This window comes from Chenopodium quinoa, unplaced genomic scaffold (assembly GCF_001683475.1).
Source record: "Chenopodium quinoa cultivar QQ74 unplaced genomic scaffold, ASM168347v1, whole genome shotgun sequence".
NCBI classification, from domain to species: domain Eukaryota; kingdom Viridiplantae; phylum Streptophyta; class Magnoliopsida; order Caryophyllales; family Amaranthaceae; genus Chenopodium; species Chenopodium quinoa.
Window position 1 is genome coordinate 2,899,115 of NW_018744633.1, and position 24,562 is coordinate 2,923,676.

Sequence of the window (24,562 nt, forward strand, 5' to 3'; positions counted from 1 at the left end):
ATGGTAATTGAAAGATTCCACTTCGTTGTGTAATTGGTGTACGATCAAGGATGACTTTAATCAGATTTCATTTAATTTCAAATCTCACGATTTAATTTTATTTTGATTTATTCTTATCTACAACCTAGACACTTAAAGATGATCGATGGGAAGAGGAAAGGAATTCGACATTATTGTTGCCATAAGGTTATAATGTAAACTCGCAACCTAATTGATTGATAATTGACTTGATTAATTGGATCCTATTCAGTTGTGGAACACTCAAACAAATGGTTTCAAACTTTGGATCAATTGTAATTTTTCTGATAATGATGTTTTTGCAATTATATTCCAATTGACTTGCTTTCATTGGTGGTAAAGCAAATTAGGGAGAATCATATTCAATTCCAAGCTTTTTTTATCCTCAAATTTACATAATTATGTGTCTAACTTTGAAGGACTAATATGTTAGGTCACTAATGTGGATTTTATAACTAATCAAATTATGATTATAGTGATGGTGTTGTTGCATGATTTCTTTTTAAAGTCTTCTTTAAATATCACAATTTTAATTATTTAATTCTCTTGAGTCTATTTGTGAACAAATCTTGATGATCAATGATTATTGTCAATATCGTATAACTTATAATTGTATGATTTAAAATAAAAGTTTTTTTTTCCCTTGAGTATCACCCTTAAAACTTTCACCAACTAAATTAGTTGATCATTTAAACTATATACGGAATACTATTTTTTCTTATGCAAACACTTCATACTATTTAAAGTCATTGTTAAATCTTGTACGTCTTTTCAACTCATTAATAAGAGGCTAATTTTTGATAAAAGAGTACAAATTTATAACAAATTCACATCATTATACACCCCTTTTTATTATGTAAGGACTCAATATATACTCAGTCAACATAACGACAATACCTTAATAAATTTCTTTCGCCGTAATAAAATAAAGTCAAATTAGTGAATTAAAGGTGATTTAAATACATCGTTAATCCCTTACTACTACTATTTAGGAAGAAGTGAATGTTAGCTAACTAATTTAACTGCTGATTAATTTGTAAAATACAAATTCATAAAACAAAAATACATCAGCAAGAAGATGGGAGCAACAACCACTCTCACAAGTAGAGCAACTACCAATACCAACTTTCAGTTGTTTCATCAGCATCTGCTAACGGTCAAATACAGCGTTTTCGCGGTTTTTTCTCTCACTAGTAATTCGAGGAGAGAGAAAGACTGTGTTTTTGTTTCTTTCGAGGTAAAGAATCACCGCCCACCATTCCCCATCAATGTATTTCTTATTTCTAATTGTTTGCCCACCAACTGTTTGTTGAATTACCCCAATGAATAATAACAAAATTACAAAGAAATATAAAGATGGGGTTATGCTTGTAATACTATAATAATGGAGTTTTTTGGGTGAAGAAGAAGATTTTGCTGAAATTATGGTGAAAAAGGGATCCACTTTTGCCCTTCAACTTCACCTGCATTACCAGCAATCTTCATTAAATTTCTCTTCTTTTTCACTCTTTAACCTTAGCCCTAAAAAATTTCATTTTTTTGTCAATTTTTTTTGCATTTTTTAATTGTTTACAGAAGTTGGGTGCACCTAATTTTGCTGCATAAGTAAGAGTTTCAACTACACAGATCTGGGTTTTGTTTTGCTACATTTGTTGGATTTTGTTCTTAAGAAAGATCTGTTTCTTGTTACATTGAAATTCTTATTTTTTTTTTTTTTTTTTTTGAAGATAAGGGTTTCTGTATCTGGACATATATGTCTTCCTAGGTGTCAGATTATAAAAGTAGAAAAAACTCCATTTTGATTTTGGGTTGAATTGAAAAAACTATTTTTATTATTGTTGATCATCTTCCTCATCTATTTTGATTATCTGATGAGCTTTTTAGGTAAAGGTGATAGCTTTAGTACTTTAGTAGTAAACCTTATTATTATTATTAAGGTAAGAAGAAGCTCAAGTAAGCAACACCTTTTGGGTGTCAACTAGGTGAATGAATGTCCACCTTATTCTGTCCTTTTTAGACTAAAGAAGAGAGCGCGTGTAATAGAGGATACCACGGTATACTTGTACTCGTATGTGTTATTGTACGAGTACACGATATATTTGAGAGTTAGACATTTGTATTAAAGTAAGCCGTATCATTATTCGCATAGAGAGGAGTGTTTAAAGAAACCACCTATTTTGATTGGATTAGATTGTTGAGAGGGTGGTCCATTTTTTGGGTTTTGGTGGGCTCTATCAAACCAATAAAAACCCATATCTTGGAAGTGTGAGGTTTGAAGATCCTCTTCCCATTCACCCCATTTGTTTATTTTTTTGTAAGAAAAAGTTAGGGGGGTGTTGAGGAAGAAAGAGTAAGACCTTTCATCAATTTCTATAATTTAATTCTTGGCTTATAATTGCTTTTGCCTCAATTGGTTTCCTTGCTTTGGGTGTGCCCTTATCTTTAATAACTTGAATTAGATTATTATCCATCATTACTATTATTATTATTAGTAAATACAAATCATTCTAAATGCTTTTCTTGTTGGTTACTGGCATCTCCTTCTTCTTCTTCTTTCTAAACTCCTTATCTTTAAAACCACTTCCACCTTGGGCTAGTGATGTGAGGTTTTTACCACTCTGCTTCTGGAAAGAGTTGTCTTTCTCTCCCATTTGCAAAGCTCTTAAAAAAGGAATCTTTGGTATTTTTTGGGATCTTCCATTTCCCTCTATTATTATGGCAATAAAACAGGGTACTTTTAGCTCTAAATTTGAGAATGTTCATGAAAATGAGCAATTATCAGTCTTGGATTTGCCTGAACTAGCATTGGATTGTATTCTTGAGAAGCTTTCACCCGCCGGCTTGTGTAGTATGGCTGCTGTTTGTAGCTCATTGAGGGAGAGATGCATCAGTGACCACCTTTGGGATAGACACATGAAGCATAAATGGGGAAGGGTTTTAGGTCCTGCAACTTACCGCGAATGGCAATGGTTTATTGCCTCTAGACGAAATTCAAGTGTTTCTGCTGGGAAAAAATCACAAGGTTTTATGAAATATATTTGGTATGTATGGCCTTTGACATGGTTTGCATCAAAATTTGATAAGTCTTATAATAAGGATTCTGCTTCTCCTCTGGTTGATACTGTTATGTCCTGGTTTTTGGCTATTGAAAGTGGCAAATTCTGGTTCCCTGCTCAAGTTTACAACCGTGAGGTATATTGATCACAATCATTCATCCTAAATATGTGCTTGACGTTTCTTTTATGATCAATTTGTCATTTTTCCTTTTTTAGAAACTGAAGAAAGTTCTGTTTTACTATTGTTTTGCCAGAATGGTCATGTTGGTTTTATGTTATCCTGCTATGATGCTGAGCTTAGCTATGATCCCCAAACCGACACGTTCCAGGCAAGGTAAGGAATTCAATCCAAGCTTCGAATTCTTCCATATAAAAACTACATTTGATAAATGGAAGGAGTTAAAAGCTTTCAGGTATATATGTACATGGAAAATTTGGAGAACCATTTGATTAATGGAATTATGCATTTACATGGGAAATTTGAAGAACATCATATATATATTAATGGAGTCATACATGTACATGGAAAATTTAAAGAACGTCATAGACATGTTTTATGGTCAAATTATGTATGTTTAAAAGGACTTATATGCTTGCAGATATCCGCCCCATGGAAGAAGGGCAGTGGCGATAGAGAGTGGTATTCAATGGGAAAGGCTAAGGGCAGCACCAGTGGATACTCCACCACATGATCTTCATGCATCTGATTGCTTAAATGATCTACACCCTGGAGATCACATAGAGATCCAGTGGAGACGGAATAAAGAATTCCCTTACGGTACGTTCCACAATCTAATTAATTGGGTGTCATTATGGTAGTCGTGTGATTATTTGTTTAATTTGTGCAGCTGGATACTAGATAGAGGTTGGTTTGACTTAATTTTTTTAGATCTTTCTCTTAATTGGTTGTAATTAGGTTTGCTAGTCTAACAATAAAAGTTTAGCAACTTGTTTATGGTAGCTGGCCTTCTGAGACTTTCCTTGACGTGAAAAGGTAGTGCTCGTAGTAGAGAGGAAATTTTCGTGAAAAGTTACACAACAATACCCCTTCAGACAAACATGAAGATGTAGTCGAGCTTCGATTTATATTAGTTTTTCTGTGAAATTCTGAGAGAATAGGATTGTTTAAGTTTAATGTACGGAAATATACAGTTTAACTTCACAAAATTAGAGATTGGCCTATTATTTTGCGACAATCTTAATAATAAAGGTGGCTTATTATTCAGAAACAGGTTGAGTATAAATAATTTTCTTAGTGGAGTCAATGTGTAATGACCTTCCAAATTATCCAAACGGTGTAAGAGTTGTTTTGCTTCTTTGGATGGTCAAGAGGGGTGTTATCATTAGTGTTGCACTAATGTGTATTTTTATGTGGCTGAAATACTGGAACTATGAATTTCTATTGGTGGTCGATACTGTCAACAGGGGCAGATGCTAAAGCCGCTTTTAATTAACTACATTGAACAATGTTTGTGTATAATTCCATATTCGCACGAGGCCATGAGATCCTCTGGTCCTTTCTTACTGGATACTGAAAACAGAACATATTTTAGGCCTAATTGCTTATTTTAAAATCGTGCTTAGGACTAAATTGCTGATGCACTTTTAGTTAATGAATACTTTCTCCGTCCCATATAATTAAGCTTAATTTTGGATCTTTTGCAGTGTTCTGGCTGATACTTCAATCATTCTTCTTATTGTATTTTATTCATACTTTAACAAATCATTGGTTGAAGATAACTTAGAAGTTTAACATCGAAACAATCCAATAATTTTTAAGTTAACAAAAGTGTTCGGCATATTTATCGCAGGATGGTGGTATGGTGTCGTTGGCCACTTGGAGTCATGTGATGGGAATGAGAATTATTGCCGATGTCATAGCAGTGGTGAGTAAATTAATGCCTGTAATCACTGAATCTTTACTTTAAGCATACTGCAAGTAACGTGAACTAGAATTTCTGCTTGGGATTTCATCCCTTGTGCTCTTCTCCAATTTAAAAAGTATGGGGTTTAAGTTACTAATTAGCATTTCATTTTTTCCCACTGCATATACTATGTGGAATACTATTTTTTTTTTACAAAAAATGCTATATCATATTGAGATTCGTTTTTAAGAAATTGAGTTAGAATATCGCAATCATCACCTTGACTTTTTACATTTGAACATCTCCCCCATATCAATATAAAAGGGGCATCTTTTCAAGCATTAATATGAGAACAAAAATTTCTACTATATCAATGTATGGTAATGTAGCCTGATGCGGAGTATATTGGTATAGCTATAAATTGAAATGTGGCCTATTCACAAGACACAGAGGGAGTGATATAATCTTCTGGTTGGAGGGTGTGGTTTGATGCTGTTTTTAGGTAATTAGGTTAATGGTGTTAAATGCCATAAGTTTCTCCTTGAAACTTATTTTTGTAATGGTCATCAAGCATATGGGTCATCTTCTTTCTGAGTCATTGGTCCCCAGGACATATCGTTGTCTATGTGTCTTAGTTTTCTCCGGCAATGGCCTGACCTCTTGTTTCAAGAGAATATTTATTGCCAGGCATACTGAAAGCAACTGATGTCCTCTTCCTTGAGGTTCTGTTTGGTTGCATCGGATCCCCACTTGGGTGGATATCTCATGTTTTTCGCCTTTTGACAACAATGGTTGCATAATGATTTCTTATCAAGTTGCAATCTGACCCATTATTTGTCCTTTTGTTTTATCTTCTTTTATGTTGTTTCACATCTTTCCACCACCATTTTTTTCTGGTTGGAGAGTGTTGGACCATTTAATCACCTCAAAAACCTATACCTCTAGGCCCTTAGAGGCATAATTTATTTGGATAAAGTTTAAAAGTCCAAATTAGTCTAATCTTGGTAAGTTTGTGCTTTCCTTCCATGCTTAATTTGGAGTCCGTTGATACATGGATACGCGTCTTGACAACTAGAAACTCTAATGAATGTCAGTCCTGAGGTTCAGTCTTTGGTTTCAGCATATTCTAACAGATGTTAGTTTTGTGAGGTTTGCGTGCACTACGTTTGATTTAGTCATTTGACACACTTCTTTGGTTGAAAGCAGACACTGTTGTGCTCGAGTTTAATCAATATACACCTGGATCACGGTGGAGAAGGACAATTGTTAACAGGAAGGATCACAGAGAAGAAGGAAATGAAGGAGATGGATTTTATGGAGGTATAAGAAAGCTTCACACGAACAATGAAATTGCTACTTGGAAGAGTTTGTGGCCTAGGGAAATTTTGGAGTAGTGAACATATTCGGGAAAATTTGTTTCCCTCTAGGCGTCAGATCTAAACAACCGAAGCAGCTCACAAGTATGCTAACCACATCAGTAGTTGCTATGAAATTTATTTTTTGTGCTTTGTGAAAGCTGTGATGAGAACATGCAGAAACAGGCTAGTATTTACTGTGATGAAAATCATCTTTTTAGCCTCCAATTTTATTCCCACCAAAATTTTTCATGGATGAATTATAAGGGGTAGTGAATGGCTACTCTTGTGAAATTCATTCCATGCCACATTGCATCTGTATGGGTGCGAATTTGATGTACTATAAATAGCGACATACCATAAATCTTTTGTAGTAATAAGAACTTTTTACAGTGATGAATGAATAACAGTTAGTTTTATCATACTGAGTTTTTTTTTTTTAAATTTTTTTTATGGTGGTGAAAAGATAGAGAACAAACACACTATCTGCTAGGAAGTGGGCTCTACGGACATTGCTTCTACCCATCTTAATACATATTACAAAGGCTCTTTTTTACTGGCCTAGCTGATGATGTCCTTAACTATAATTTTTAGCTCGTCCTCTACTTTGGAAAGTTGCTATAAAGCCTTGATAGCAACAATGGAGTTAGATTTTATCACAACATTAGGGTAATCCCTTGGAACCTCCTTAATGGCACATATAATTGTGTTTAGCCCATGAGAAAACCCACATATGATTGGCGTGTTGTCCCACATTGGTTGAGTTTATAAGTGAGAGTTTGTAATGGAATGTGTATCCCACATTGAAGAAATAAGAAAATTGTGTCTAATTTATAAGGCTAAGGGACTACTCCCCTCATTGCCATATGGTTTTGAAGTGGAACCTCCTTGGTGATATATAGTGGACAGTTTGTGACAGATGTGGCCTAGGTCCGTTTATCAAATTGCTAGTCTCTCTCCTTTAAGATAAAAGAAAAATATCTAAAATACCCCTATTGAACAAAAACCCACCACCCCTTTTTCCTCGATTACCGACCGTCGTTGGGGTGGCTGGGTTTTTATTTTTATTTTTTATTTAATTAATAAGGTTATACTAGTCATTATGCCTTTAGTTAACTAGGGTTAGCTTATAATTGCATATTTATATCATTAATGTTTCCATTGAATTAGAAATGGTAATTAGTGAGTACCAAAGATAATTTCATAAAACTTTGTTCACCTTTGGGAATTTATAAAATTGGAGAGTAGTATTGAGAATTTCCCTATTATTTATATGACGCAATATATGATGTAGTGTATGTAGTTGTGCAAAAAAAATCGTTACACCACATAAAATGGAAAACAATTCAATATTTGATGGCATTAAAGTTTATAAGCACAAAAAAGCTATATGTTGAATATCTAACTCATCTTTGTTGTGCCTTTAATACCAAAACCCTTTGCCAAGCAATAGAAAATTCTTGCTCTGTGTTTCACCAAACTCTTCATTCCTCTAGATATCCTGAATATTGTGTTTGAGTTTTTCAAGCCAAATATCTGAGAATTATGCATCTTCCTCAGCAACAAAGGAGTTTTATGTTGTTTCTTTTCCTCATTTACATTCTTCCCAAATGATGCATTTTTTAATAGGTATTTCTTTATCCTTTGCTTCCTACACTCTAAAGACTCAGATTTCCCCATATTTTCTTTGAGTTCTAGGATGGGCCCAAAATCACTTGGATTAAATGGGCTAAAAGGCCCAAAATCATCTTTCTTTGGGCTTAGAACCACTTTGCTATGTTTATGATGGGTATCACATCTTGCTGACCCAATGGGCCTTCTAAATGGTGAGAGTGACTTGGACCGCCTAAGCTGGGCCTTCTTTTCACTTGAGCCCATCACATTTTTTTCTTCCTTAACCTTGTTCAAAGCAGCTAAGAATGGATCAAACCCATCATTCCACAAGCTCCTTTGCCTCAAGAATGGCACCTTGACCTTAGAGCTTCTTCCCCCTGGAGACGAGGCAGTCGAATGATTACCACGTCTTTTATCAACCCTCGAGTCGTGGGCTCGTGGTGGGAGCCTTAAGGGAACCATTTTCCCATCACAAAACAACTCATCAGCATACGCTATAGAAAGATCTCCACTCTTTTCAAACCCATTATTCTCATAGGGGTCAAACCTCTTACTCCCCTCAAATTCAAAATCCGCGTAAGGAGAGTAATTTTCGGATATCACGGGTGTTATCGATCCGGACTTGAACCTAGATGAATTCCTTGAGGGGCTAGTAGGCATGCTAAGAAAGAAAAAATCATTTGCACGGTTGTACCTCCTAGGACTAGTTGGTGCACTCGTGTAGTAAGAGTAGAAATCATCTTTGTTTGGAGAAATACTTTCCATTTGATAGAAATTGTGAGTTTATTTGGCTAGGAATGAAATTCAATTAAACAAAAAATGTGCAAAGTTATACATATATATACAAGTATAGTATAGTGCATGAAATTTTGAAATTTCAAACCGAAAACATAGGTTCCTGAATTAGAGGGAGGATATTATATACTTTGTGTTAAATAAAAGTTTGAGCCAATTACATGTAAACTAGTGTAACAAAAATATAAATAAAATATTTGTTAGTGAAGTAAGATGAGTAAAATAAAAAAATTATGTACGTGGGTGATTTGTTAGTGGAGTGTGGAGTGTGGACTGTGAAATTGTTAAATTCCTGGTATTATGGCTTCATTGCTGGAACATAATAAAGCAAATAATTTTGGTCAAAATCATATCCTTTGACACATCCCATGGTATCATGAGAATTTCTAGTGCCCATTTCCTAAATTTATGCCCGTGATCACTAGTGCATGAACTTGTACACAAAATAATTAATTTTGAATCCTCTATTCCACTTTTTATGTGTAATTTGCATGTCATAAGCGTAGAGTTGATACAATATACGGAATATGTATGTAAATTAAATTCTCGAAAGGAATATTTGTTTATTAGGAGAATATTACACCATCACAATTCACAATCATAGCGGAAGGAGGATGAAGGGATTTTTTTAATACGCACAATACACATACACCTACCACAAGCTAAACAAAAGCTTCAATTACAATTAAGGGCATGTATAATTTACCTTATTTATTTTATGATCTTATTATTCACTTCAAATAAAAAAATAAATATACGTACTATATATATTATACAGAGTAAATATAATTATGAATAGTCTAAATAAATATTATAGCATTATGAGCTTTTCTTTTCATCAGTTTATTACAGAAACTTGATGCCAAATTATTGTCTAACTAAACTAAAATATCTAATATCTTTAATTAATTGCGTAGTAATAAAAATTCGTATAAAATAATATGAAATGACACTAACAATTTTCAACTTGATACCGTTTTCTTTTCTTATACGTTTGTATAAATTATAGTCAAGATTTGTAGACTATAGCTAGTATGAAGTATGTATGTACTACTTGGTCTACTTCTAATGTGGTTTAGTGAGAATTCAGTTATTATACAAACTGGATACAGGAGATGAACCAAATCAATAAATCATTATATTAAGGCTAATTTCCATATTATCGACTTGATTTTTCCTTCTTTATTAAATTAATAATCCTAATAGGAAAATTAGTTTTTTTTTTTTTTTTTTTTTTTTTTTTTTTTTTGTAAAAAAAATAGAATTCTAACTAGTGAAGTGTCTATCAGTTCAATTGACATTTTTGACCAAAAATAAAATACACACGTCGACGTTGATTTTTGACAATATCACAAAAGAATTTTAGGAAAAAAACAAAAATAAAGTACGAATGATTACAACTGAAATAGAGATCTTTTTAGTGTCTTTGTTGTAATTTTATCTATAAAACTAAACGTGCTTCTGAGAGTGATGGATAGCTCAAGTGGTTAGAGCTTCCTTTCCGATTCCAGGAGATCTTGGGATCGATTCTCACCCTCGCCCTTGTGGCTCTCTAAACACCAAAAAAAAAAAAAAAAAAAAAAAAAAAAAAAAGTGCTCCAACTCTTATAACTCATAAGTAGGAAAGCAAAGAGTGGACAAATAGGTTTATTTGGCCTTTCATTTATTTCTAAAAAACATTTTCTTACTCTATTTTTAATAGAAAATTAAGAGTTGGTTGTTTCATAAAGATTGTGTTTGATCTAGAGAGAAATATTTCGATTTGATTTTTTTTTTTTTATATGTATTCTTGAAAGTACAGATACTTGTATGTACTTGGTATAATATTTTGAGGCAATATATAGTTTGATTACATACTAGTAGGTCCTGTGTCAAACGAATTAGTACATAGTTGCACCATACAATTTATAAATTATATTATTAATCTATTGTGCACCTTTTTATCACATTTACTTGCTTATATACATTATACATTAGCAATTAATTTCTATTATTATTATTCATGACACGGAACGCCTAGCCTTAATTATTCCCGTGAGTGCATATATACTTCGTATACATAGTAATAATTCAAAAATCACAAATTTTCATATGTGGCTAACTAGGGTGGCCGGGGTTACTAGGTCGGTCAAGGATTATCCGGTCAGTGTTTTGGTGCGTGTCAGCTTGCCGCACAGTGTGGCTGCCTGGCTGGCCACACCAAAAAATGTTGTTTATAAATACGGAATATGTTTAAATTCATTATTTCTTTTTCTATTTGTATTTTAACTTTAATTTTACATACTTTACTTAATTGCACATGCTTATTTTGTGTGACTAATTTAATTGCTGATTTGGTCTCCTTGCTATTGAATGATATAAGAACATGCAATTACACAATCAACCAATTAAAGAGTTTGTTATTACGTACCTAAGAATTAGTGTGTTGATTCAAGCGTACTTTGAGTTTTGGGAACCCTAGAGAGAAAATAGGTTAAAGGTTTAAAATAATAGTGCTTACTTTATATAATCCTTTTCACACCGAATTAATAAATTTTATATAAAAATAATGTAAAAAATCGAAATGATGCAATATTTTTATTTTTTCTTCTTCTTATTTTTCATTTTTTTGACAAAGGATAAAACGTGATGCAATATTTAAAAGAAAGACAAGTTCCATTTATGTTGGCTACTTTGTAATTTAGTGAGTCAAACAATTAACAAACTTAACCCCCTCATTTTCATTATATAGATTATATATTAAACCATTTTTTTTCATCTAAAGCGTGTTATTCGTTGCGAGTTGTGAGTTCTATGAGAAAATGAATTTGCAAAATTACAATAATATTAAATCATTTATTTATATATTATATATTCATTACATAAATGATTTAAATGGGACACTAAGGGCCTGTTCTGATTTGCTTAAATAAGCTGAACTGAACTGAATTGTTTATGACAGAAGAAAATTAAGAACCGAACTGAACTGAATTGAACTAAACTGAACTGACTGGAGCTGTTGATCTAAACTGAAATTAAGCTGAAGTGAACATACCCTAATTGTTCGTTCCATATATAGTATTTAGAGTAGAGCTGGCAAAAAGTCGCTTTGTATTTGTATTTAATCTCGTGTCAATTTCGTGTTGTTCGTAAAATCAATATTATGTAAATGCTATTTGACCACTTTATCAAAAAAACGTCGTATTCAGGTTGGTTTCATGTCATATCGACTTCGTGTTCAAGCCGTGTCAGTAATTCGGTCATGTTCCCGTGTCTTGTCAGAGATTGCTAGTTCTAATTTAGAGATAGAGAAAATATGATTTTTTTTTTTTTTTTTTTTTTTTACAAATTAGTATTATCAGCCATTAGGTGTGTATAATGATAATATGAAGTTTTGGGTCAAAAAAATAATTGATAATGTGAAGTCAATGTTTTAGCCTAAGAAAGTCAAGAAAACGCAAGCAATTGATTCGGTCAATGATTGGAAAGAGGCTTCACCGTTGAATGAAGTTAGTTTACAAGTTTGGAAAGTTGGAAGTCAATATAGTGCCTAGACCAGTAAATGCTTCAATTCGTTTCATAAATAGGAGTACAAAATTACAAATTAATAAATTATAAATCGTCCATTATACATCATTGATCATTAAATTAATTCTTTACTACACTTTATCAATTTATGTTCTTGTTTTGTCTTCATTTTGGAATAATAATAGGCGGGGTAAAATACAGGATTGCTCGTGAACAATTTAAAATCAGTTTATTCCAAAAACACAGGAGATACTTAGCTTCTCTTAATAGCTAATTAAATTTTCACATCATTATTAATGAAGTTAATTAAACTTAAAATTATTACTAATTGTAAAATATAAAGATTCCTGTGGTGTGATCAAGAAGAAGATACTAACCAACATACATTAGGCCTTAAAATTATTGAATTAGCTTAGCTTGATTAATTAGGCGTAAGAGTAAAGATTTGCGATCATATTATGTGCCTCTAACCGAAATGCTCTTTGGCTGACCATTGACGATTGTTTAGACTTACACTATCAAGCTTTATTTCAATTCATAACTCTATACTTACTCGTTCGTACCCTATATTGTATGGTCAATTTTCTATGTACAACTGGTTATTGTAACTAAGCTGCCTTGTGCATGGTACAATAAACTCTATTTCGAGCTATATTTGAAATCTATTCTATAAGATCGAGATGAGTAAAAATTAAGAAAATAAATGAGTTAATGAGTTATACCCTAATTGTTCGATTAATGTTAAATAAAGAAGACACTATTACATTTTCATGGAGACTACCCTATATCAGTAATTCAGTAGTAGTACGTAATACAAGATAGCTTAGTCAAAAATCAACAAGCTAAGTAACTTCACTCCAATTTCTTAATGAGGAGTATATATACTTGGTATTTCCTTTTCACTGGCGTTATGGTGGTCATTAAAATAAATGATATTTCGTTCATGTTATTTTTGACTTAGACTTTTCATAATTTTTTTTCAATTTACCCTAATTCAGATAATTAAGCTTCTAATTTTACTAAAATTACTACATAGTACTTTAATTTAGTTTTGATGAGCGAAATGAGAAAGTGTTGAAGGTCCAACTCAACCAAAAGCTTAAGTTGATGATTGAAGCTCGGGATTATGTTTTATACTATCAGAAATTTTTGAGAAGCGGTTATTGTTTTGGGTCCTTATCATTCATAATGCACACAACCAATAAATCAAACATAGCCTAGATGTGCTAGCTAGATAGCTGACGGAGGATATATGTTTTTTCCTTTTTCAAAGGGAGTGCAAATATTTCGAAGATTGTGATTTTGAAGAATAATTGTATAGAGTAGTTAAAGATCTTAAAGCTTAATTATTATTATTATTATTTTTTACAAAATTAAAGCTTAATTAAAGTAATTAATCTATTGTTATATTAGAATTAGATAACTTTAACCTTAAGCCTATATATATATAGGCTCACAATACATTTTCGTTTTAACCTTTTCATTTTTCTAAAAGGTTACTAGTTCAAGGCTCTTTGTCCTTTCTATAGGATTGAGAGCTTATTATACAAACAATTTAATGGAATTATTCACCATTAACATAATGTGCGGCTTTCTATTCTATAAGGTTACGTGAGTATGTTCTATTTACTTGATTTTCAGTATTTATTTGAACACATATAACTCAACTTAATTATTATTAGACCGTTCATATATTAGTTGCAATTTGTACTCCTTAGTTGGGTAATCCGTCCTTATCAAAATATATATTTTTTTCTTGAATTTATCTTATCATATTTAATTTAAGACATAAAATAGGTGAAAATAAGGTGAATAGAACAAAGCTTTAAATATGCCCTCCGTGTTTAAATTGATGAAAAGTTTTGACTTTCACAGAGTTTTAAAAAGATTAGTTACAAGGAAAATTTGTGAGGAATGTCCTTTTAACTAGACCTTTTTGTGACAAAGGCCCTTTTATAAAAAAAGGTGGCACAAAGGTCCTTATATCATGTTTGGGGTTGTGAGGAGGGTCCTTTGACCATTTTCCGACGTTGACTTTTTTATTTTCCGACAAAAAAGCCACGTGTAAAGCACGTGACTTATTAAGTTAAGTTCCCTTTTTTCCCTGTTTTCTCTCATTGTGGGGAGGATTAGCCTTGAATTACTTTGAATAGTCTTCAATTTTAATTTATGGGATTATAATTGAAGTTTTGGTGTTAATTGTTTTAAGAAATTAGGGTTTAATAAGGGAAAAAAGGGGAAAACGAGGTAAAAGAGAAGGGAGAAAAAAGGGAACTTAGATGTTACTTTTTTTGGCCGGAAAATATAAAAGTCAACGCCGAAAAATGGTCAAAGGACCTTCCTTACAACCTAAACATGATATAAGAACCTTTTGTGCCACCTTTTTTTTTATAAAAGGGTCTTTGTCACAAAAAGGTCTACTTAAAAGGACCTTCCTCACAAATTTTCCTTATATTTATTAAAATATTAATATATAGTGGGGTATAAGTTTGAAGAAAAAGAAGAAAGTAAGGAGTTTTATGGGAACCATTAATTAATATTCGGTAGAATGTTATTAAAAAGTAGAGAGAATATTATTAAAAAATAGAAATAAGTTACGGAGTACTTAAAAAAAAGTTTCATTTATTTAAACACGGCGGGAGTATTAAACAATGTAATAATATAGTACTCGTAATAACAAACAAACAGCCTAGCTATTTGAAAATCAACATTCTTCCCTTTTTGACCGAGTAAGGTATCTAAGTAAACCATGTTAATTGTTGACCAAATGATGATTAAAATAATAATATCCTGCTTTGAATAGATTGTATTATTGGATATACGTAGCTCTATATAAACCTCAACGCCCTAACCTTTTTCTTCCAAGACCTCCCTCCTTTATATTACTAGTTCTCTCTATAAATCACTAAGAAAAAAAAAATTATATTAATTAACCCTACAAAATAACTTACAAACAACTTAGCAATGGATTCATTATTAGCACCGGACACGGCCACCGCCTTACAACTCATCGAAAACCACCTATTCGACGACCAACTCTCACCGCGAACCTCCACAACAACCAAGCTTAGCTCAAAGTCATCCTCCTCCTCATCATCATCGTCGTCATCATCATTTAGCGACCAATTTTTACAAAATAACACAAAAGTTACAACCTTCAACATTTCCTTTACTACTACCGAAAGTGGTTGTTTAGATGATACTCGCCTACAATACATTTACTCATCGCTTGATGAGGAAGGCATTGATTACGATGAAACCTTTCGTGCATTCTGCACCAAATCACGTAAAGTTGGTCATAAAGATGACCGACGACATAAAAATAATAGTGGGAATTATATTGGGGTGAGAAGAAGGCCGTGGGGTAGATTTGCCTCGGAAATTCGAGATCCTAGTCGTAAAGGGTATAGGATATGGCTTGGTACGTATAACACGGCTATCGAAGCTGCCCGAGCTTACGATCGGGCAGCTTTCGATATACGAGGCCATAAAGCTAGACTCAATTTTCCTCATGAAGTTGAGTGTTGGTCTTCATCTACTAAACGAACAATTGATCAAGTGCAACGCTTAGGTGAGAAAAGGCAAAGAATTGATAATGGTGAAAGAGAATTAGAAAATAATTATTGTTCTTTTGATGATGATGACCAATTATTCATCAAATTGCCTAAATTAATGTAACTAATTTTGTCATTTTCGTATTTGAGGTATAAGTTTGACCGTAAATTACTATTATTGGTAAAATTATAATTCTAGTGTTTTCATATTACGGAGTATTATTTTTTATAATCATTATATTCTAGAAGAAATTTACCGTCAAATTTTAACCTAGAAAAAAAAAATCTTCATTATGTATATTTTGACATTTTGTCATCCACACTATTCAATAAATGAATTTTTGTTTTACATATTATGTTTACCGTTTTATCATTTATTATATATTTTTTTAGAAAGAAATATACACAAATACATTTAGGCTTGTCTTCTCTCAAAACTAAAACTTATCATTTTTTTTTTTTTTAGAACAAAGAGCGGGAATTATTATTGCAAATCAAGTTCCACCAAAGCTAAAATACTTTGGGGAAACGAATCCATACAAACAAGTTCATCATTCCCTCTAGTGTCCCATCTAACTATTACTAATTGTTCTTTCAAAATTTTTTTTAAAAAAAAGAAAAAAAAAACTATGAAGGATTTACGGATTACTTATTTTTGTGAGCAAGTTCGGTCATTTAATTTAAGTTCAAAAATGTAAAAATTCAATATATTTTAATTTTGTAATCCTAGTAATGATAATGATGTATATGCAAATTTAATCTCATATTGTCACAGTGAATTACATTTTTGTCCGATCCACACATACTATTTAAAAGAATTCAAGACTTTACGAATTAAGTTAGGATTCATACACAATGTTTTGGTATAGCTGTGAGCTTTTGAAACCGCAAGAGACAACGATGAATAGATGATCGTCAAATTTGGGTTAAACAATTAAATTATTGTAAGCTTCTTTCAAAATAATGTTAAAAATATTATCTTCAACGAATACTTGACATGATGATGGCCTTGATGGGTCATTGACCTCTAAGCAATTTAGCGTATTATATTGAGGCGGAAGTTTTTCTTAAATACAATTATTTAAATAAGATTTTTTTTTATATGAATAATGGTTAACATCTTTAAAGGAATTTTCCCTCTGTTTCGTGATAATCGCAACAGTTGGGTTGACACAGAGTTTTAGGAACGGAAACGAAAACCCTAATAACAAAAGAAGAAATTAATGGCATGGTTAACTCTAAAGGGTAGCTAAAAATTTGACCGGGTTTTAATTTCGTGATAATTTCTCCTTTTGTTATTAGGGTTTTCGTTTAACCAACCCCTACTGTGGCGATTGCTTAAAATTTGACCCTCTCTTTCAAGTCTGTTAAACGAAAACCCTAATAACAATAGGAGAAATTAATGGCATGATTAACCCTAAAGGGTAGCTGAGCTTTCTTTCCTCCATTAAATTTGACTTCGCACCACCATTTTCGGCGGCTTTGCCGTCGGAATTAAATGAGAACCCAAATAACCAAAGTGAGAATAACGGGCATGGTTAACTCTAAACGGTAGATAAGCTATTCCCCCTCCATTGATTTCGACTTGTTTGACGTAATAAAGTGAAAAGATGTACTTTCCACCATTGAAATTGAAGGTTGAAGGAAGAGAGCGAAAACAACAAAAGGTTGAAGGAGAAGAGTAAAAATCAGAAAATATCAAAACATTGAAATAGGAGAGAGAAAACAACAATTAAACAAAGTTAGATGTAATTTACATATACACCCTTGATAACCTGTTACTTCAGATTATTTTCAGTTCAGCTCAATACTTAACTTCTTCATCTCATAAAATATTCATTTCAGTTCAATTTTGTTCTGTTTAGTTTAGTTCAGGCCCTCAATAGGGATATATTTAATTGTTAGTAGAGAGAAAAATAATAATAAAAAATAAAGTAATTTAAGTGGGGTTGGTAGGAGAGAAACTATTGTTATGAAACGAATGAAAAAGGAAAGTATTGCGATTATTATGAACAAAGGGAGTATATTACAAGCCTAATTAAAAATTACGGCGGCATTACTGTAGTTTCTCAGCTCACTTGAGATAACCACATTGGTAAACCAAACTCATTCTCTACATTTTGTATATTTATTGGTAGGTCTGTTATGATTTCAAATCAGCTAATATAACTCCAATATTCACTTCAATATTGATTTTTTTTCCTGAATTGGTCCGAAACATGAATTATATATAGTCTTCGTTTGAATAAAGTTCGACTTTTTTGAGCTCGGGAAGAGATTAGATCGGAAACCTTCCCATGGATCCCACGGATCCCTGAGATGCCAATTTACCCTTTATATTGTCAATTTAATTAGTTGGTTTATACACTTCTCCTTCAATCCTTCATCAATGCAAAGGCCACCATAGGCCTTTGTTTGACATATTATTGGTTGTATTTTGTTCAAAACATTTTTTTTTTTTGACAAGAGCTCAAAAAAATATGACCCTAATATGCATTCTTTATCCTTAATATAACTTGAATTGTCAACACCGTATCCTAAAATCTCTAAAATTGGACAAATTCCGTATAAAGCCTTCAAATTTAACATAGTGTTTGTTTTTAATGCAAACTAGGGGGCAGGGGCTAAGCCCCAATTTAGCTTATTAGCTAAATGACACAAAGAAGTATATACCTTGGACAAAAAGAGTCATGGATGCAGGGATCTACGTATAATTATCAGCAACGAAAATTTATGATCATGAGACCATGGTAAATATTTCAGCAATTTTAATTTACAGGTGAAAAAATAGTCAAAAAATTCCAAAATTTAAGGCTAATATCCACGTTTTTTGAGAAATTTTGGAGGTTTCGGGGCTTGGTGTCCAAAAGTCTTGAAATTCAATGGGATACGTCTCGGGGTCATATAATGCCGTTTGGAACCATATATGATCATTATTTGTTGTCATGAATGTTTGTGGTAGGTTAGAGTTAATGAAATCGGTGCAAGTTTTAAACCGGCAAATTGATCGTTTAAAGGCAAATTGGAATGTTTCACCCACCCAATTGGACTCCCGGGGGGTATTAGGGACCATGGTAAACATTTCGGCAATTCTTTTTCCGTGCGAAAAAAAGTCAAAAAATTCCAAAATTGAAAGCTAATATCCATGCTTTTTTAGAAATTTCAAAAGTTTCGGAGCCCGGTGTCGAAAAGAAAAGAGATTTTAAGGGATACATCTCGGGGTCATATATATAATGCCGTTTGGAACCACAAATAATCATTATATTTTGCCATAAATGTTCGTGGTAGGCTTGAGTTAATGAAATTTGTACAAGTTGTAAACCAGTAAATTGGTCGTTTAAAGGCAAATTGGATGGTTTCACCCACCCAATTGGACTCTCGGATGGTATTAGGGACCATGGTAAACATTTCGGCAATTTTTATTTCCGGGCGAAAAAAAGTCAAAATTTTTTAAATTGAATGCTAATATACACGCTTTTTGAGAAATTTTGGAAGTTTTTGGGCCCGTGTCGAAAAGGCTTGAGATTTTAGGAGATACATCTCGGGGTCATATAATCCCGTTTGGAATCATATATGATCATTATATGTTGTCATAAATGTTCGTGGTAGGCTTGAATTAATGAAATCGGTGCAAGTTGTAAATCGGTAAATTGACTGTTTAAAGGCAAATTTGATGGTTCCACCCAACCAATTGGACTCCCAGAGGGTATTATTAGGGACCATGGTAAACATTTCGGCAATTTTTATTTCCGGGCAAAAAAAGTCAAAAAATTCTAAAATTGAAGACTAATATCCACACTTTTTGAGAAATTTTGGAGGTTTTGGGCCCGTGTCGAAAATGCTTGAGATTTTAGGAGATACATCTCGGGGTCATATAATCCCGTTTGGAATCATATATGATCATTATATGTTGTCATAAATGTTCATGGTAAGCTTGAATTAATGAAATCGGTGCAAGTTGTAAATCGGTAAATTGGTCGTTTAAAGGCAAATTTGATGGTTCCACCCAACCAATTGGACTCCCAGAGGGTATTAGGGACCATGGTAAACATTTCGGCAATTTTTATTTACAGGCAAAAAAAGTCAAAAAATTCTAAAATTGAAGGCTAATATTCACACTTTTTGAGAAATTTTGTAGGTTTCGGCCGGTAAAGCTGTCAATTTAGGTAAACGGGTTTGGGGTATGGGTGGGGATAGTTTTTAGATCTGGGCTTAGCTTAGTTTGGGGAGAGTGGCGGCCTGAGTGGTGGTGTGGTTTGGGTTACGGTGATTGATGGTGGTTGGGTTTAGGGTTACACTATGTCAAAAATTGAAATTGGCACCGGTTCAAACCCGGCCTAAGGCACCGGTTTGAACCGGTGTCAATGTGGGGGGGTGCCAATTACCCCCCTTTTTGCCACCGGTTCAAAACCGGTGCCATAATTGATTTTTGGCACCGGTTAACCGGTGCCATAACTTTTTTTTTGGAATTAAAGACAATTGGCACTGGTTAACCGGTGCCAATTCATGTATTTTTTTTAGTTTGCTTTCTCCACTTAGACATACAAAAAGAGATATATTGATCATTAAATAACAAATATAATCAGAAACATATAACCAAGCGTGAATACGAAACATAATCAGAAATATATTGATGATTAAATTGTTATTTTACAATACAAAAAAATAAAATAAATTACAACATCAAAATCCAAAAAAAAAAAATTAAACATCGAAGAATAAAAAATTACAACATTGAAATCAAAATTCCAAAATCAACACCTTGATTCTTTACCTGCATCAATTAAAACAACGAAATTAATAAAAACTCACAATAAACTAAAATTACGAAAATTAAACCCAGAAAATAAACCCAAAAATCACGAAATTAAAAGCAAGAAAATAAACCCAGAAATCCCCCCCCCCCCCAAAATAAAAAACCCAAAAAAACCAGAAAATTGAAAAAAAAAATTCACGAACTGAAAATAAAATAATTAAAAAAAATCCAGATACTCAAAATTATAAGAAAAATTGAAAAAAAATACAAAATCCCATAATTTTTTTAAAAAAAAAACCCAGAAAACTCAAAAAAAAAAAAAAAAAAAAACCCAAAATACACATGCATGTACCCAGAAAAATTGATTAATTAAACCCAGAAAAAACGAGAAAAATCAAATTAAAATACAAAACCGATTAAATTCAGATAATATACCCAGAAAAATTTGAATTAAAATCCAATAATCGATTAAATAAACCCGGAAAAATCAATTTAAATCCAAAATCTTACCCAAATTTAACTATAACAAAATCTCCAATAATCGATTAAATAAACCCAACAAAATCGATTTAAACCCTAACCTCGAATGATTATACCTATAAATTGTTGTTAATGTTGATGTCGGTGGGCATTGTGGCGATGGTCGACCTTTGTGGTGGTGGTGGCGGCTTTGCGGCAATGGTGATGTGGTGGTGGTGGGCTTTGTGGCGGTGGTCGAATTTCTGGTGGTGAAGATCGAAGAGAGAGAAGATCGAAGAAGCTAGAAAGAGGAGATGAAAGAAGATCGAAGAAGCTAGGGAGAGGAGATCGAATAAGGGAGATGAGAGGAGGATCGAATAAGGGTGATGAGAGGAGAGAGAAGGGAGAGAGGAGAGATGAGAGAGAAGGGAGAGAGGAGAGATGAGAGAGAAGGGAGAAGGGAGAGATGAGAGAGAAGGAGAGAGGAGAAAATGGAATAGAAGTAGGCGGATTGAGAAGTTATTAGGGTTATGTGTATATGTGACGATCCGGTTTTTTTTTTTTTACATCTTTTGCCACCGGTTCAAAACTGAACCGGTGCCATATGTCTAGCCCGGTTTAAAGCTCTTCAATCTTAGCCTTTTAGCCACCGGTTTTCCTTGAACCGGTGGAAATATAGGGGTGCCCTTTGCAGTTTTTCTACTAGTGTTAGGGTGAATGGTGGTGTGGTTCGAGTTGCGGTGATTGGTGGTGTGGTTTGGGTGGGATAGTTTAGATCTGGGATTAGGGTTAGTTTGGGGGTCAGTGGTGGACTGGCGGTGTTAGTGGCGGTGGTGGTTTGGTTAGGGTTAGGGAGCCAGAGCTGATGTGGCTGATGTGGGGGGGAGTGGCGCCGTGGCGGTGGTGGTCTGCTAGGGCTAGGATGGTGACACGCTGCGCCAGGGGTGGTGCGGCTTTTTTTTTTTGGCTGGACCATTTTCCGACGGAATTTCCGTCGGAAAGTTCCGACGGACTAGTATTCCGTCGGAGATTTACGACGGATTTTTCCATACTGAAAACTTTTTTCCGTGAATAAATTCCGACGGAATTTCCGTCGGAAATGGTGTTTCTGACGGAAATTCCGTCGGAAAAGGTCAATTTTCCTATAAAAGGTTTTCCAACGGAATTTTTCCGTCGTTATTTGGCTGTTTTCTTGTAGTGATGGTTTTAACAACAAAAATAAAAAAAATACTTAGAGTAGCACCCGGAGCCAAGTCCAAATCACACACTAGTTAATGAATGAATATACTTGAATTAATTTCATGTTGAGTAATTAGAGTCAATAAACATGAATAGTTTTAAAACCTAAACTACATACGGAGTATCATTATTTCTACTATTAATACGGAGTAGTATTTAGTTACGGAGTAAACCTAGTACTTTGTATTTGGTTGAATCTGTATAAAAAAGCAACCTATTACAAATGTATAATGTATTATACATGTACTAATACAATTCAAGCAAGTCAATATACGTTTGATCAGCCAGACAAATTCAAGCCAACGCAACCATGGATTTTATGATTATATAACAATGTCAAATTTATTTAGATGCCTTGGATTGAATTAACAGTCAAGCCAAAAAATTAATTAAAATTTGTCCTTAACTATTCTAGATAGTAGATATTCAATAATTTTGTCCTTTATCTTATTATAATTAATCAACTATCTCGTAATTAATTAGTACTAATACAATGATCATTGTTAGCTATGATAGAAAATTTCAACATTATTAATAAATAAAATATAATTGAGTTTAGTACGTATGCCCCATTTAATTTCACCTGATGAAAATTACTCGTATGAATTTTTAAATTATACATTTTAATCTGCTTATTTCTTCGTATTTGATTAATACAGAAAGGGTAGTTGACTTTGTCTTAGAATCATATGACAACTGTTCATTCAATTTATTCCATCCACGTTTTTTTTTTCAAAATTTGTTGCAGAATTTTAATTATTACTACTCCAGTATTTACATAATTTTAACTAATAAATCTAGAAAGATTATTATATCCACGTGATTTTTGAAGAAAGATTATTAGATTAGCTTAAGATCTGTTTGTTACTCCGTATCATTTTTTGTTTCGTAGAAAACTAAAACAAAAAAGCAAGGGCGATGTTTAGCATTCCACAATTAATTAGAATTATTTGGTTGAATTTAAAAGTTATGGTGGTTGGTGGTTAATCGGTGTCCATTGGTGGCTGATGACCACTAGAGAGGACAATTAAAATATTTGTGGAGAGTGAAAATTGAAAGTTGAGGTAAGTTTGGTTAATTTTATAACAAGGATAGGAACGTATTTTTAGACATAAATGCGGGCGTTACCTGGATATTTGAGGGCGATGTTTAGCATTTCACATTTTTTTTGTCATTTATCAAAATCATTGTGATTTTTGTAGATATGATTCATTTTTTTGGCTCATATTTCTAGTTTAGTCATATAACCTACAAAATTATAAAATAATAAATTGAGTTGAATGTCGAACAAGCCCTTAGTTATTAGAAAGGGAGTGGGACATATACACATTATTGGAGAATTTTATTTACCGTGATTATTTTAATCTATACATAAAACTTGAATATTATTGAAGCTAATTTTAGACCTAAGGTTTATTTTTCTATTTCCTGAATCTCTTATTATTTACATCATCAAAAAAGAAAAAGAAATTAAATGGTGAAGGAGTTTTATTGCATAGGATTATTCTTTTAATTTATTTAATTTTCTATTTAGCTGCGCTCCTACCACCTTGTAAAATTAAATTTAGAATTTCTTGGAACGTTCTAAACCTATGATTACAAGCTACAACCTGTTTTTACGGGTCAATAGGACATGTTTAGGCAAAAACCAATATACAATATGATTTTTAATCATAAATAAATAAGGAGGAATCTAAGATGACTAAATCAAACTATTATACTCTTAGTAATCCAGTATAGATCTGGGATAATCCAATTATATGTTTTCAGAATTTTTTATTATACTAAATACTTTGGTCTGTTATATGATTTAATGTTGTGAATTTAAGGAACAAATTCATTAAATAATTACAAGTAAATTGTATAACAATACAACAATTACCTAACATACATAGGGCCTTTAGCTTATTTTCAGTTCAGTTTAGTTCATTTCAGCTTTAATAAATTCAGTTCAGTTCTTAAATTCTTTCTCTCATAAAATATTCAATTCAGCTCCAATAAGTTCAGTCCAGTTCAATTTAGTTGAGCTCAGTTCAGTCAACCAAAACAGGCCCATAGTTTGTTTATTTGAGATTAATCAACTTGTTCCCAGTTAAAATTTAACCCTTAAACCTAATTGAATGATGATACATTCAATGACGGAAAATTTAAGTTGTATAGCTAGCCACCTTGGGCATTATACATATGTGATAAAGTATATAATATATTCCTGTTGGGCCTTACCATCAGCTTAACCTTTTAATTGAGATGGTCATTTAAGGTGGTATAGCTTTAGGTTGAGTTAGTTGGTCTGTTAACATGACATCGAAGCCAGCGCGACATAAAGGTTACGGATTCAAATCTC

At 32.8% G+C, this 24,562-nt stretch overlaps 3 protein-coding genes across 4 annotated transcripts; 2 read left to right on the top strand and 1 right to left on the bottom strand.

Moving 5' to 3' along the window:
- The first annotated feature begins 1,010 nt into the window (after nt 1–1,010).
- On the top strand, nt 1,011–6,858 carry LOC110700990 (F-box protein At2g32560-like). 2 transcript variants are annotated; one of them, XM_021878560.1, is made up of 5 exons: nt 1,011–3,210; nt 3,329–3,408; nt 3,674–3,852; nt 4,886–4,960; nt 6,143–6,858. In XM_021878560.1, exons 1-5 carry the CDS (start codon nt 2,530–2,532, stop codon nt 6,331–6,333), a joined length of 1,206 nt encoding a protein of 401 aa, XP_021734252.1. In that variant the 5' UTR covers nt 1,011–2,529; the 3' UTR covers nt 6,334–6,858. The 2 variants fall into 2 exon arrangements, with proteins under 2 accessions (XP_021734252.1, XP_021734253.1); XM_021878561.1 differs by having other exon boundaries at nt 1,016–3,210; nt 6,146–6,858.
- A 768-nt stretch (nt 6,859–7,626) lies between these two features.
- On the bottom strand, nt 7,627–8,690 carry LOC110700991. The gene has a single exon (XM_021878562.1). The coding sequence runs from the start codon at nt 8,671–8,673 to the stop codon at nt 7,696–7,698; it is 978 nt and encodes a 325-aa protein (XP_021734254.1). The 5' UTR covers nt 8,674–8,690; the 3' UTR covers nt 7,627–7,695.
- Nucleotides 8,691–14,676: 5,986 nt separating this feature from the next.
- Nucleotides 14,677–16,554, top strand: LOC110701505 (ethylene-responsive transcription factor 5-like). Its single transcript, XM_021879146.1, has one exon. It carries the CDS (start codon nt 15,175–15,177, stop codon nt 15,886–15,888), a length of 714 nt encoding a protein of 237 aa, XP_021734838.1. The 5' UTR covers nt 14,677–15,174; the 3' UTR covers nt 15,889–16,554.
- Nucleotides 16,555–24,562: the final 8,008 nt, after the last annotated feature.

Bases quoted from the DNA above. Each gene is read 5' to 3' on its own strand.
- LOC110700991 (XM_021878562.1), bottom strand. From the start codon at position 8,673: ATGGAAAGTATTTCTCCAAACAAAGATGATTTCTACTCTTACTACACG.
- LOC110701505 (XM_021879146.1), top strand. From the start codon at position 15,175: ATGGATTCATTATTAGCACCGGACACGGCCACCGCCTTACAACTCATC.
- LOC110700990 (XM_021878560.1), top strand. From the start codon at position 2,530: ATGCTTTTCTTGTTGGTTACTGGCATCTCCTTCTTCTTCTTCTTTCTA. The intron at 3,211-3,328 runs GTATATTGATCA...TTGTTTTGCCAG, and splicing joins CTCAAGTTTACAACCGTGAG to AATGGTCATGTTGGTTTTAT. The intron at 3,853-4,885 runs GTACGTTCCACA...TATTTATCGCAG, and splicing joins GAATAAAGAATTCCCTTACG to GATGGTGGTATGGTGTCGTT.